The 15,033-nt window shown below is 40.9% G+C and overlaps 2 protein-coding genes across 2 annotated transcripts; one reads left to right on the forward strand and one right to left on the reverse strand.

Moving 5' to 3' along the window:
• The first annotated feature begins 2,792 nt into the window (after nt 1-2,792).
• Nucleotides 2,793-10,437, forward strand: LOC127749996 (neurofilament heavy polypeptide-like). Its single transcript, XM_052270353.1, has 8 exons — nt 2,793-3,098; nt 6,695-6,784; nt 7,341-7,418; nt 7,585-7,692; nt 8,475-8,583; nt 8,714-9,179; nt 10,136-10,308; nt 10,421-10,437. Exons 1-8 carry the CDS (start codon nt 2,793-2,795, stop codon nt 10,435-10,437), a joined length of 1,347 nt encoding a protein of 448 aa, XP_052126313.1.
• Nucleotides 10,438-13,881: 3,444 nt separating this feature from the next.
• Nucleotides 13,882-14,781, reverse strand: LOC113214941 (uncharacterized). The gene has a single exon (XM_026434469.1). The coding sequence runs from the start codon at nt 14,779-14,781 to the stop codon at nt 13,882-13,884; it is 900 nt and encodes a 299-aa protein (XP_026290254.1).
• Between the last annotated feature and the right edge of the window lie 252 nt (nt 14,782-15,033).

A 15,033-nucleotide genomic window follows, 5' to 3' on the forward strand; every position in this document is an offset into this window, starting at 1 on the left:
CCTCCTCCTATCTACCTGGCGTACCCACCGCCCCCGCCACCCTCCCCTGCGCTTTCCGACATAACGCCTCGTAGACCACCATCGCCCGAAGAACTTGCGGCACATCTACAAGAGATCAACTCGACGTACCAAATAACGGATGTCACATGGGTAATACTACTGGAATTTAACATGGATGAGTTCCTTGCTCACACTTTCCTTTCCAAAATCCTTCAAGACGCGCGGGTATTCTGAGAAATGGTCCAACATGTTCGGACCTGCTCATACGCTCTCTGTTTGCGGGGACCCCCTCGCAGAGACGCTCCGGTAGATCAGTATCTATCCACCAGCACCAGCTGAACAGTAAGGTTCTCCTCTCAAGCGCCCCTTCTTGGCCCAGTCGAGAAGGGACTTAGTCTGTGGAGCCGCACCTGGACTTTGTTTCCTGAACAGTGACGCTCCTCAACTCACTACACCCAACCGACACCCGCGTCAAGCTCCATTAACTCCCATTCATTCACGAGCGCACACCCAATAAAACACACACACAAAACAAAAATCCCTTCACAACGCGGTTCCGATACCAGTACATTAGCAATATTCAAATGACAAAATGGCAATCGAGTGAGCGTTTTTAGAGGAAGTTCAAACACTCCTAGAAACAAATAGATTCGTACGATACCCATATTACGTTCTTTCAAGCACTGAAGCTCTCCCACAAAATTTATTAAACGGTAAACACTTTTGTAAATCAAATTTTACGGACCTATCAGTTGTGGCTTTTTCTCTGCAACCGCCCATGTAAAACGACAGCGAGCTGCAATCGACAGGTTTAACCTACTTCGGCCCTCTGCCACCGCACGAGGAGAATTCGACATCCATCTTGTAACTTCAACCCCTAATCACAGTGAAAACGTTTTGCGACTTAAAAGTTTTTTCCATTTGTAATCTTTTTACAGAGTGCGTAGACCTTTACCTCACACGCACACAGAAACTTCGCGGTCTCAAAATAGCTCTCCAATCAGTCTCTCTTTGCTCCGCGCGCTACATCGAACCAGCCGAATTTATTATGGCTGTGAGAAAAAGTAAGGTTTACAGGAAAATTTTCCTTGACGCAAGTTGTAAAATTACAATTTGTAATCGAAAAAATACATGCAGTATGTGTCGACTTCAAATCCCTTGGCGACTAAAAAATGTGCTGTCATAAGTTCACAACTTAAATTATAATTCAAGTTCACAACTTTTTTGTAAACTTACGACGATATTTTTCACAGTGATCCCTGTTACCCCAGCCCTACGTTTAATCATGAACGGTCGCCCTGTCCCTGAAGCTACTTCTAATATATCCCCAGAACTTCCAGTGTTCACCGGAGCTCAGAATGAGGACGGTAAATCATTTTTCGACCGCCTTCATCGCGTTTTCGTGTGCTATCCTAACATAACGGCCAATCTGGTAATCTTAGAGAACCAAACGCGAAACGAGGCACTGTCCCTCGTACAGCGAAAATGCCAGTGGTTGCCAGACAACCCCCTGGAAAATAATGAGAAAAGAACGCCTGAACAAATTTACAACCACATTAACACTAGAACTAAAGGGATTTGCGTATACCTAGATCTACCGGAGGGGTCATTTTGACCCCTATTTACTTTTTCGCCGTTTTAGCTGTGAAAGGACTGCGGTTTTGGGTACACGACTTCTTATTTTTGTTTTTTATAACACTTCAAGCAATTTTTGCACCCACGGGGGTCCCTGTGAAGGGGTAGGTAGGTAACCTGCAAAGCACAAAATGTAATTTTTTAGAAGTTTTACAGATTTTTTCGTAATTTTTCGTTTTGTTTTGGGAAAATTTCATAGGATTACCATCAAATACAATAATTCTCAACATTTTAGCATAGTCTGTGTTTATTTCAGTCTGATCGACAACCTTAGACACCGCCAATACTGTAAGTAATTCTGAAACTTTGCTTCTGCGGATAAAACAGTGCACAAATATCGTGCAATAACAGTCGTAATAGACCATTTTTTATCATTTTTAACCTCCGTTCGACCATGTAGCGCGTTTTCAGGCTGACAGTACCGTTGCGAATGCCTCATAAGTATTATGTAAGAAAAACATGATTTTGTGATGTGTGGGTTGCCTACCTATGCTGAAAGAGCTTCAAAATAGTCACACGACCAAGCGGAAGTCAACACTTTCCACAAAGAACAACAATGGCAAGGTTTAAGTTGAAAACCGCTCGTTAAAAACCATGAAAGCTCTGGAAAACTGACACAGGGGTCAAAATGACCCCTTCGGTAGAGCGAGGTATATGTTATAATATCTCCTAAAGTTTTTGACGCACATGCCTGGCTTTTCGTGTCAAGGCGTATTTTGGTGACCCATGAAAAGTCAAAAAGTGGCGGGTCGGTAGAAAAAAAAATTGATAGTTCATTTGGCAATTCAAAATCGAAAGGGGTCATTTTGACCCCTCTGGTAGTTCTAGTGTTAAACAGTCTTTGAAAGACTCGTTTGCCCCCCACACAGATTATGAACATCTTAGCGAACAATAGGTTACAATTGATCAAGAATTGCCACGGAATTACCAACGCAATCACACTCTTTAAAGTACAATCCAAAAGAAGAAACCTTTGATGAATTTAACCTGAAATTTGATAGACTTGTGAGAGAGTTGAAAGGAACTGGATACGTATCAGATAAACTTGAGTTGGTTACTAAACTCCTGTGGGCAATGTCACCAAATTACGAGACTGCTGGGCGCTGTTATAGGGAGTAGCGCGGGCCTTGCACGGATGCGCCTCACCTAAGTCCAAGATGATTGACATAACTGAGTTAAATGCGGAGGAACGGAAAGCGGAGTTCTCTCCGTTCATTCCTGAGCGTCATTTGCAATCAACCATCAAGGGCCTTACAAGAAAGCTCTTCAACCAATACATCTGTAGAATTCGGACAAAGAACCCTAAACTGATAAAACTAATACCAGCTGAACTATACACCTCTATCAAGTTATTGGCCGCAAATGTGCTCAATGGGAAGGTGTGGATTCCCAGAAAGCCAAATGGCAGGAAACTACTCTCAACCAACTCAGACTGCACGTATGGAGATATTCTGGCCGGCACAGTATTCATAGAAGTGAGGGTGGCATGAAAATTTCAGGAATTCATTCAAGGAGGGCAAACGAAGTGCAGATCGCACCCTCCACACTAACATTAGACTGAGGGCTTCGCTTCCACTCAAGCGATGCATACTTTAAAAGATCGAATTGTTCATTTTTCCCCAAGAAGCTAACCTTGCTCTATGGCGCATAACAGGAAGATCTGGGAAAAGTTGCGGGATGCAATGATCCACAAGCAAACAATCAGAGACCGGAGCCCTGGAATTTGCTCAATGGGTTCTGGAAGTATCAGGCATCAAGTCCACTACAACCAGAACTTTGCATTACTCTCGTGGGACAATGCGGCTTATTTGTTTGATTACCAACAGGTCATGATGATGTGTGACACCACCACTACAAGTTATCTGGCGATGCTAGCATGTGAAAGTTATCATAATGCTGGGTTGTCTCATGTGCCTCCACCATATGTCCTTTGAGACATTTACATTTGGGGGGATCAGATCCTCCGAGAGAATGGAAATACTGCATATACCATTACCAAGCTCTATGAGCCATGGTGCATGGGAGTGTTCTTACATTCTTAACAAATAAACAGCAGTCAGAAGTGATTCTATCCAAAAACTTTTTCTTAAACTACTTGCAAGCAGCATACACCGAGCTTTCTCCAACAAGGTTCTGCTGAGCCTTTCCTCAACTCCATTGTTCTCAGGTGTATTGGGTATGGTCAGTTCATATTCACTCCCCTTCTCTGCAAATAGCTCCCATATTTCTATTGAGAAACTCTCCTCCATTATCTATCACACCCCAAATGTCAAATCTTCTTATCTGGAAATCGATTAGTTACTCTGACTTTGTGCACTCTGAAATACTCAACGCTTTAGATTTTTGTTTCAAACCATACACCACTGCAAAATAAGAAAAATCGTCAAGAAAGGTTAGGAAATAACGTACAAATTGATATTCAAATAGTAACATCAAATATGAGCCTGGACTCTGGCTCATCTTAGGAAGTACCAACAAAGATCTAAAAGTGGGTGAAATCCTTCTAGTCTTATACAATGGGAAAGAAGTAAACTTCATTGTAAAGATTCACAAGGCCATCAATTCCAACCAGGGCTTTTATGCTATACAGCCTGAAGCTTCTGTATTGGGCTTAACTCAACTAAAGGACCTTGTTGATTACTATCCCCTTCCAGCCTACATCTTTCAGTCGAAGCTTTGTCTCACACTAAAGCACACCAACCCATCAATGGACTCAATATGATTGTCACATGTAAAACTATCCTGAATATTGTAAGATAAATGATCATAATACAAGTATGCTTAAACTTGTTCACTATTTAAAAAATATAAAAATGTTTTGTACTGTTGTGATCTGCTAAATACACCATAAACACTCTTAACCTGATCTGCTTAGACCTATGTATGGCGCCATGACAGTCGATCCCTCCTGAAAGTCTCTACAATGCTAGCCTATACTCCTCTGATTCCTTTGGTACCCCCACCCTAACAATCAGCCCCTCTTATTCTTGACTTCTTCTTGGAATTCCCTTTATAAGCGGCTCGCACCGACCCCTCAGCGCCCAGTCTTGCGCTGTCTATTGTAGAAGCTACGCTACCTCAATAAACAGTCAAAGTCCAACCAACTCGCTTCCTTTATCCTTCCACCAGTTCACAACACTGGTGGCAGCGGTTTACGGTTAATTGGTTGGAGACTTTGGATTTGGCGCCCCGATTCACGACTTTGCGTTTCGCACCTCCCGTTTTCCGAAAGGAAGGTGGGAGTTAAGTGAACTGCAAGTTCGAGAAGTAAGTAGTTGGTTTGGTTTGTTTCTTAGGTTAAAGTAGTCAGTCATTTAGTTAGTTAGTTAGTTTATTAATTCCTTAAGTGAGTGAGTCTGCCAAGACCTGTCTCTCCTGCGTCTAACCACCAGTTGAGACCGCGTCGAGTGAAAGGGAATGACCCGTCTCTTCCGCGTCTAACCACCAGTTGAGACCGCGTCGAGTGAAAGGGAATGACCCGTCTTTTCTGCGTCTGACCACCAGTTGAGACCGCGTCGAGTAAAAGGGAATGACCCGTCTCTTCCGCGTCTAACCACCAGTTGAGACCGCGTCAGAGCGCTTTTAAGGGTTACGACCTGTGCTAGCCGCGTCCTAGACCCGCTAACACTGCGTCATAAGGGTTTTTCCTCCCCAACCTGGCCGTCTGCGTCTCCGACCTGACGAACCTGCGTTACACCTGCACTCACTGCGTCCCTGACCTGTGAGCGCTGCGTTTTCTCTGACCTGTGCCAGCCGCGTCTTTTGGTACTTTCAATAGCAGAAAGTGGAATAACAGAATACCTTATATTTTAGGTTCAAAGAATCCAATAATTTCACTTTACCCCCCAACGGCATTAATTTTACATGCACAAGATTAGAGGATATAGGGAAGGTAACGATGAGAAAATACGATGATTCAAAAGAGAAACTGCTGAAAGTGGGAGAAAGTAACAAAAAGTCAAATAAGGGCTGTAATGAGCAAGAAAATCAATGAAGCAAGGGATAAAAAAGTCAAAAAAAGTCAATAAAGTCAAAAAAAGTCAACAAGTCAAAAAAAATCCAAAAAAGTCAAAAAAATCAACAAAAAGTCAAGAAAGTCAGCAAAAGTCGAAAAAATCAGAAAATCTCCTGAAAAATCTTAAAAAGTCAAAAAGTCAACCCTGATTTAAAGTCGGTGTACACCCATAAGAGCCAGTGAGCACCCCCTCGCGCACGCCCGCCAGGAGCTCGTCGGTGTCGCCCACGAACAGAACCACATGCACAAGGAACAAAATTGTTCTTTCGCATTTAGAGTGTATGTCATGCTGAAATTAAGAATTGTGTTTTCTCGGTGTACCGCATCACAGTCAGATGTTTTTGTACACAGGTAGTGGCTCCATTAAGCCTACCACAGTTAGTGGATCCGTCAGGCCCCGTGGTGGCTCCATCAAGCCCCGCAGTGGCTCCGGCACCACCAGCAGGTATAAAATTGTTCCTTCCATTTTAGAGTGTACACTGGCGGTCTCAATTTCGACAAGCTCACTAAATCCATATGTATTATTTTGTGCAGATGAAGCGGCACAGCAGCAGCAGTCGGACCAGGAAACAACGGATGAGGTACGGCAGCACTGTAAAATAAAGTGTTCAACTGGCAAGCACGTTCAAGTGTTCAACACTATGTTGCACAATTCCAAGTGCTGAACTATAAATTTGAATACCTACAAGTGTTTAACAGTAAGTTTGAACGGTTTAAAGTGTCCACAGCTGCATGATCAACCCCTCCACTTGAACAGTTTTCAGTGTTCAAACTTACTGTTAAACACTTGAAGGTATTTAAATTTCTAGTTCAGCCCTTAGAATTGTGCAGCATAGTGTTGAACACTTGAACGTGCTTGCCAGTTGAACACTTTATTTTAGAGTGCAACGAAGTCATTTCTCTGGGCAAACGAAAACGGGATATTGGGCGATAATTCCCGTGAATCTCTTTCCTTTTGATGCCTTCTGTCCTCCTCTCTCCCTTTTTAATCGTTGTTTACCGCACCTTTACTGCATCACACGTCAGATGTTTTTGTTTTCACAGGAAAACTCTTCCAGGTCCACTGACGTCGTCATATCCCAGACACCACCTTCACAGATAATGGAGCAGTCGGACCTGGATTCAATGGATGAGGTACGGCCACACTGTAAAACTAGGGGCCCGTGCGTGATCAGAAGGCACGGGGTAGCTGAGCGAAGTGTGTTAAAACATAAGATGTACCGACAGCTCAAAACGAAACTTCATGGAGAATGGAGAATGAAAGGAGGGGGGAGGGGGGGGGGGGGCAGCTGTGATGTGTGAAAACGAATGATCACTTTCCATAGGACAGGACATTTCATCTTTTGGAGAGGAATCCAAACCTGGCATTGGATTTTAAAAATGATCATTTTAAGACTTTGAACCTATTTGTAGGAGTTATCAGATAGTAATAATGTTTTCCAAGTACTAAAATTATTAATTACCATTCTATCTCAACAATAAATGTAAGGGAAAGTTATTAAAGGCACCCATCTTTTACCATGAAAATAAAATTGCAATGGACCGACGGTACGGTACGGTAATAAGCGAATATGTTTTGGAAACGACTAATTACGGACTCTCAGAAAACGAAAGGATCTTGTGTTTAAAAGAGTTTGAAATATGTAGTTGAATGAATTAATTAATTGTTCGGCAGTTTTTGTTTTCACAGGAAAACGCTTCCAGGTCCACTGAAGTCGTCATATCCCAGACACCTTCACCACCTTCACAGATAACGGATGAGGATGAGGTACGGCCAACGAAGTTATTTCTTGGGGCAAACGAAAACGGGATATTGGGCGATGATTCCCGTGAATCTCTTTCCTTTAGTTGCCTTCTGTCCTCCTCTCTCCCTTTTTAATCGTTGTTTACCGCACCTTTACTGCATCCCATGTCAGATGTTTTTATTTTCACAGTTAGTGGATCCGTCAGGCCCACCAGCACCACTGATAGTGGCTCCATCATTAAGCCCCGCAGTGGCTCCGGCACAGGAGCAGCAGTCGGACCTGGATTCAACGGATGAGGTACTCGACGGGCCGGGGGAGGCTCCCATCAAAAACCATATTCTGAATCAGAATAAATAGATCTATTCAATGAGTTGGAAATCACCCTCACTAGCCCCATAGTTCAAAAAATATATTTGAAAAAAACATTAAACTCCTTCTACCCGTCGACTGCGACTGGAGTTCCTGGTGTTAGTGAAACTTCCCTAGTGTTTGGACCACAGTACCCATATTTGTTCGGCTGTTGGCGGCTGCAGGTTGCAATAATCCCGGGAGGCGTGACGGGCCGTGAGGCCCGAAAACAAGCCCATTGAGGGAAATGTCCAGAATACACTTCCAGAAAACTAGTGAAAATGTCCGGCACCTCACAACCTAGCCCCAAGTTGTTATGCAGTTTAAAAAATACATAAAGAAAATGCAAAATGAAAATTCAAAAAAAAAAAAAAAAATTTTTACATGCTAGATCGACTGAAAATGGTCGGTTTTGGGGGGGTAGTTCCTCTTCCATTTTTTGATTTGAGCTCTCCTTCTCCTGTTTTTTAGACATCTTTAAACCAAATTTGACAAAAATGGCAAGCCATGTAGGTTGAGCTGAGACTATTCAATTTCTATTATAAAAATTTTGTTATTTAGATAATTAGAATGAAAAGAAACTAAAATTCGATGTTGAATTGTAATGGTCAGATTATGTGTATGGAATATGTGCAGAATAATCAAAAAAAGAAGATGCCCCGTAGGCTACGAAGCAGCTTGTTTGTAAGATTCTCTCAGTGTGTTGATACCTCTAACCGTTTTGGTCGTAGCGACGAGCTGAAGACGAAGGCAACGCTGCGTTCTCGCCGCCGCGCGGAGCGGCCGTCCTGAGACAACAGGCAGTGTCTCCGGCAGCACCAGCAATACCAGAACGAGCAGGTATAAAATTGTTCCTTCCAATTTAGAGTGTACACTGACGGTCTCTATTAGTCGACAAGCTGGGACGTGATGGGACGGTCGCTGCAGCTTACCCTGCCTTATACGAATATTTTTAATTTTTTTTCAACAGAGTCCCGAGATCTGTTTGAAACAGAGCCTGAGACAGAGTCCTCCATTGGGGATGGTGCATTTTGGTTCGAAGAACTCGCTCCAAATCAAGACCACGCAAAGGAAATCAGAATGACACATTGCAGTGGATACGCAGTTACAAGTACAAGTTGTAGTTCTGAAGAAGTCACATTTCACCCTGCCCTATGCAGCAGAAAAGAAACTAAGAAAAGGAAACGTCCCGCACAAAATTCGCCGTCATCACCAAGTTCGTCCGTGGACTCCTATCGGCATGTTACAAGGAAAATGAAATTGGAAACAGAAGAAGAAACAGAACAGGACCAAGATTCAGAAGCATCCTCTCCAGCATCCGCCGATCGTGCTCACTCTAGTGCCTTATCCCTTTCTCGTTTTTCGTGTACTTCGGGTTCGGCTAAAGAAAGCCCTTATTCAACACCTCCGAAAGAATCCGAAGAGGATGAAACCAGGTCAGTAAACTCAGGAAAAGTCAGGAATTTAAAATAAGTCAAGTTAAGTCAGGAAAAGCAGTCGCGCGGAACGAGTTGAATATTTACCACAAAATTAATTTTTGTGTTCTTCTTTTCCCTTGTTACTCGTTCGGCGGCGTATTGGGCAAAGTGCAAAGTGCGGCAAAGTGCAACATCGCACACTGTAAAAGTCTTACCAACTAGCCCTTGGTAGATTACCATGAATTTTGTGCTGACATAATACCAACACATTTTTCTTGGTAAATACAAATAAGGACGTTTGTAATACAAACGTTGTGCTTTGTATTACAAACAAAATGTATGTTTATAGTTACCAAGCTAGAAAAAAATTCCCTTGGTAACTACAAACATACATTTTGTTTGTAATACAAAGCACAACGTTTGTATTACAAACGTCCCTATTTCTATTACCAAGAAAAATGTGTTGGTATTATGTCAGCACAAAATTCATGGTAATCTACCAAGGGCTAGTTGGTAAGACTTTTACAGTGCAGGTGCAGTTTAGCTAAGACTGATTTCGTAGCGCTAAACCGAAGGGGTCGCCAACTCACCTTAACCGTGTACGGAGTATTATGGCATTATGGCACTTATTAAGGGATATTATGTCATATTATTTGATATTATGGAATATTATTCAGTATTATGGGGTATTATGATGTATTATATGAGGGTATTTTGGGGTATTTTCTCGAATATTCTGGGGTATTATGAAGTATTATAAAGGTATTATGGGCGCCATGTACGGAGTATTATGCTAGTTGGCGACCCCTCGCGCTAAACTTATTCGGCTACCGTTGATTCCAATGCAAATTTGATACCAGCGTCTTCGTATAAACTTGCTAAAAAGTCAGGAAAAACTAGTGTTTTGGTCAGGGATAATCCAGGAAAAAGTACGGAAGTTTGAAAATAATTGCATGTACTCCTCTCCTTTGCAGCTCGCTTTGCGGCTCGCTTTCCAGCTTAGTTAACCTACATAACGATGAACAACCTGTCGAGGAAGAGCTATGCAGTTCGGGTGATATGTTCCGAACGGCTTCCTACGAGAATTATAAACTGAAGTATTGTCTCCCTTCGCTAAAGGACGACGAGACAATGGAAGAACAGAGAGGTGAGGATAACTTATGATCGTAATCGAGACTGATATATATCCGAGGATACTGGCCGAAAACTTGCTATTATAAAAGCCATGTGCGTAAGTGTGTACCCTCTATGGTTTTCAGTATTTGGTGTGTACTGAACACAGTACACGCTTAATAGTGTGTACTTAAAGGTATTCACTATATAATGCATTATCTTTATCTTACACACTTGGTTTTCCAGAGCGGTGACATATCGGTATCGAATGTCGTAAAAATTGCCGTTTACGATAGAAAATTGTGCACACAGTTGCCCAGTTACAAAATTGACCGCACTGTAAACATCTTACAAACAAACTTCTCTGTAGCGAACAGTGAATTTTGCACCCACGTATTACAAACACGGTTTTGTACTTTATACAAACAACTGTGATCGTATTAGAACCAAATCGCATGTTTGTAAGTACAAAGTTTTTTTTTTTTTTTTTTATTTATTTATTGCAAGTTGATGGGTCCCATGAGTCAGAGACTCGTACCAAGGGACAATACAAAGTTTAAAATGGTTGGTGACATGGCATTATTAAATATTAGAAAATATAGTTATACAAGTGGATGAAAGAAAGAGATTAAAATTATTGAGGAGTATACATTTGTTTAACATATTTTTTAAATTTCTTGATGTTAGTGAACTTCATTGCCTCTTGAGGAACAGAATTAAATAGCTTCAGAGCTCTATTAAATATGGATCCAGTACCATGGGATGTTGTATTATGCTGTTGTTGATGAATTTTTGTTGAGGATCTGGTAGCGTAGGTATGGATCTCACTATTAGTTACCAGGTGAATATTGGTGTTCACAAGCTTGTTTTTAATTTTGTACATATATATCACAGATGAAAGATCAGCTTGATTACGAACAGGTAACACCTGAGCAATTCTATATACTTCAACAGATGGCTCGTTGTATGCCAGGTTAAAAATAAATTTTAGAGCTCTTTTTTGTAACACCTCAAGCTTCTGTATAAGGTAACAGGAGCAGTGGCCCCAAATGGAGATTAAATATGTTAGGTGAGAGTGGATCAGAGCATAATAAATGTTTCTTAAAATTTGATTGTTTAGTCCACTGTTTCTCAACCTATATAGAATTCCAATCACAGGTGTGATTTTTTTGGCAATGTGCTCAACATGTACACTCCAAGTAAGAGTAGAGTCCAGATGTAAACCAAGGTATATTGCTTTATCCACATCCACTCTTTCAATAATATTATTGTTGACATTAACAACATTAGTAGAAGATGGAACATATCTTGCTGAGTGGAAGAATAAGTATTTTGTTTTTTCAATGTTTAAGATTAAATGGTTAGCATCAAGCCATTCAGATATATTTCGGAGATCAGTGTTGATTTTTTCCATAAGATGTTCTTCTGATTTAGCTTCATAGAGCAGTAAGATATCATCGGCATAGAGCATTAATGTACCTTCGAGAGGAATATATGATAAATCATTGATAAATATGATAAATAAGATGGGTCCCAGGACTGAGCCTTGGGGTACTCCAATTTTAATAGTGCTACAAGAGCTTTTTGCACTGCCAATCTGTACTTATTGTTGTCTATCTCTCAGATATGTGGTAAGCCAGTCTAAACAGGGTCCTCTTACTCCACTTCTTTCAAGTTTTTCTAGCAAGATTCCATGGTGAACTGTATCAAATGCTTTTCTTAGGTCAATTAAGAGACCAGCTCCTAACTGTTTTTTGTCCAGTGTTGCTTGAATATGCTTGATTGAATTGAAAGTTGCACACTCCGTGGATCTTTTCTCAGTAAAACCATACTGTGCATCAGCAAAAAATTCATTACTTTCCAAAAAATTTACAAGCCTATTTTTGAAAAGTTTTTCCAGAATTTTAGAGATTTGAGGTAGTATGCTTATAGGCCTGTAATTAGTTGTTAAAGTTTTATCACCAGATTTATAAATAGGAACAATACGAGCTTTCTTGCACAGAGAAGGAAAGCATCCACTTTGAAAAGAAAGATTTATAAGTTCAAGTAGAGGGGGGAGCAATTCATCTCTACATAGTGTTAGAACTTTAGTGGAAATATCACCCTCTTGATTACCATTTTTGATTGGTAATGAGCTCAAGATCTGAAGGAGCTCATTCATTGTTACCGGTCTAAGGTACATACTTTTATTTGAGGTTCTTGTGGAGCTAGGTGATGTCATACTCCCCAGAGGTACTTGTGGTAGGTGACTAGTGAGGTCTTTAACAATATTTGCATAGAAGTGGTTGAAGCTTTCTGCAATTTCTTCTGACTCTTCCGTTATTTTGTCTTTATTTAGTATTTTCTTGATTAGAGGAGTGCCTTTCATTGTGGGTCTGTTTAAGGCTTGATTAGCGGCTTTCCATATGTCTTTGGGGTTGTTGCTAGATGTCAATTTCAGTAGGTGTTCCTTTTTTAGTTTCCTTTTCAGAGAGGTTATATTGTTGCAGATTTGTTTATATTCCTTGATAATGGTTTGCGAGGGATTTTTCATCTTGACTTTTTTAAACAGTATATCCTTTAGTTTAACAAGTTGGAGGAGCTCGTTATTTATCCATGGTTGTTTTTGAGGGGGCAACTTGGTGTTGCTTCTTTCTTTGGAGCAGAGGGTAATTGCTTGTTCAACATGGTTTAAAAAATTATCAAAGTTTTCATCACAGGATTTGTCAGAGTCAGGCCTAAAGTGATTCCGCCCCAAATATCTTTTGAGTTTTTCAAAATTAATCACTTTGTCGTTGGATTCTTCAGGGCTTATTGTGTGGTTGAATTTGTTCAGAGGTATTGATAATTCCATTATTACTATTCTATGGTCACTGAGATCGTTTTCGATGATAAATGTGCTTACCTCAAACTCACCACCAATAATATTATGGTCAATTAAAGTTGAGGAGTTGTTGTGTACTCTGGTAGGTATCGTTTGGTTGCACACATTTAAGTTGAGGCTCTGAAGTAGATCAAATAAATTTCCTCTCTCTTTTGAGTTTTTCAGAAGATCAATGTTGAAGTCCCCCATTAATATGACATATTTGTGACAGTTTTCTGTAAGCATTTGTTCAAGATCTTGAAGGAAGTCACTGCTATTATTTATACTTGGGTTATAGATGGAAATAACACTCATTTTGATATCATAGAATTGTACTTCAATTTTCTGAAGACTGTGGAATTTATTTATAGAGGATACGCTATTGCTAGGGAATTTGTTGTGAACATACAGTGATGATCCTCCACCTGTCTGTTCTCTGATGACATGATAGTTGGTATAATCCGCAATTTGGTAGTACTCTTCTTGTGCCTGGTTACTGAGCCAAGTTTCAGAGATAAATAAGAGGTCGACTTGCTCTGCCTGTTCACATATAATCTGTATATCCTCAAATTTGCTGAGATTGACCATGCTTCTGGCGTTTAGGTGTAGGCACTTTATCTTCTTGTTCTTGATGGAATTAGTTTTATAGTTAGTAAAATTATCACAGTATTTTATATCACATGCTTGACTAGATGCACTGACTAGTTCGTTTTGAGCCATTTTAGTAAGAAAACGAAATTGTTTATTTATAAATCTCTCTTAAATTTATTGTAGGCTAAGAAGAAGTTTGTAGTAGTCATCTTCTGACCTTATGTGGGTTGGTCTGTCCTCTTTCTTCACCTTGACAACTATTTTACAGTCCCTTACAAATGTGGATACTATTTTGTCCTGATGCTTTAGATCCCTACACTTCTTGGCTAATCCGTCCATCATAGGGATTAGATGTTCGTCTATGTAGATTTTTGTTGGAGAGCCCATGTAGTTGATATCACTGGTGAGGAGAGTTCTTTTATTGGTTTTACCAAACCACCGGTTTGCAGTTAAGAGTTGTTCTTTCTTCCATCTATTTGTTAGTTTGACGATGACTCTTCTGGGTCTTGTGTCCGTTTTTTTGCCTATTCTATGAGCTGCATCGATGTCACTGGCAAGGAGATCGACTTTCAGGGCTGCAGCCATATCAAAGAGTCTCTGAAACACATCTTCATTGGTCGTCTCTGGGATTCCAGAGATTATTAAGTTGTTCCTTCTTTGATACTGCTGTATCTCAGCAAGTTCAGTCTTAAACTCCATAGTAGGAGCCTCTCTTGCTTCTACGTCATTCACTCGCTCTTTCAGCTCACTGAGTTCACTTTTAAGGTTTTCATACTGCTCGGAGATAAATGTTTGGCTGGCTATTATGTCAGCTATTTCTTTCTTTAGACTAGTAGTACTGTCATCAATCTTTTTGGTGAGGACAGCCACGAGATCTTTTAGGTTAGGTGCATCCACGCAGTCTTCCCTTCGACAAAGCCATTTTTGGGCGTTGTCACTGCAATATTTCTTGTAGTTATCATCACTGAGCTTCAAACATGTCTGATGGAAGAGGCGTCGGCATTTTCCAGCACAAATTATAGATTTTTCTGAATTTTTTACGGTTTTTCCACAGGGAGCACAAGTTGTAGCCATGTCACCGCCTTGGCTCGAATCAAGGTCGCGTTAGATCTTCCCTCTCGTTTGCTCACCTATGTTGCGGCGAGTATAACAATGACAGGTTGCGTTCGCGTTTTTTCGAAGACTGTCTTTCGCCCTGGCGGAGCCGAGCCAACTGAGTTCTCGCCCAGCTTAGCCAACATGTAAAGCAAAGTTTCTCTGACCAGAGCCCTTGCGAGCATGCCGTCTCCCGGGCATTGGATACGGTCAGGAGTTGGCAACAAAGCC

Source organism: Frankliniella occidentalis, unplaced genomic scaffold (assembly GCF_000697945.3).
Source record: "Frankliniella occidentalis isolate FOCC.00 unplaced genomic scaffold, Focc_3.1 Scaffold119, whole genome shotgun sequence".
In the NCBI taxonomy this organism is placed as follows: domain Eukaryota; kingdom Metazoa; phylum Arthropoda; class Insecta; order Thysanoptera; family Thripidae; genus Frankliniella; species Frankliniella occidentalis.

Coding starts and splice junctions, on each gene's coding strand:
- LOC127749996 (XM_052270353.1), top strand. CDS start 2,793: ATGATTGACATAACTGAGTTAAATGCGGAGGAACGGAAAGCGGAGTTC. Junction 7,419..7,584: donor AGATAACGGATGAGGATGAG/GTACGGCCAACG, acceptor TTATTTTCACAG/TTAGTGGATCCGTCAGGCCC. Junction 9,180..10,135: donor TCCGAAGAGGATGAAACCAG/GTCAGTAAACTC, acceptor TCTCCTTTGCAG/CTCGCTTTGCGGCTCGCTTT.
- LOC113214941 (XM_026434469.1), bottom strand. CDS start 14,781: ATGGCTACAACTTGTGCTCCCTGTGGAAAAACCGTAAAAAATTCAGAA.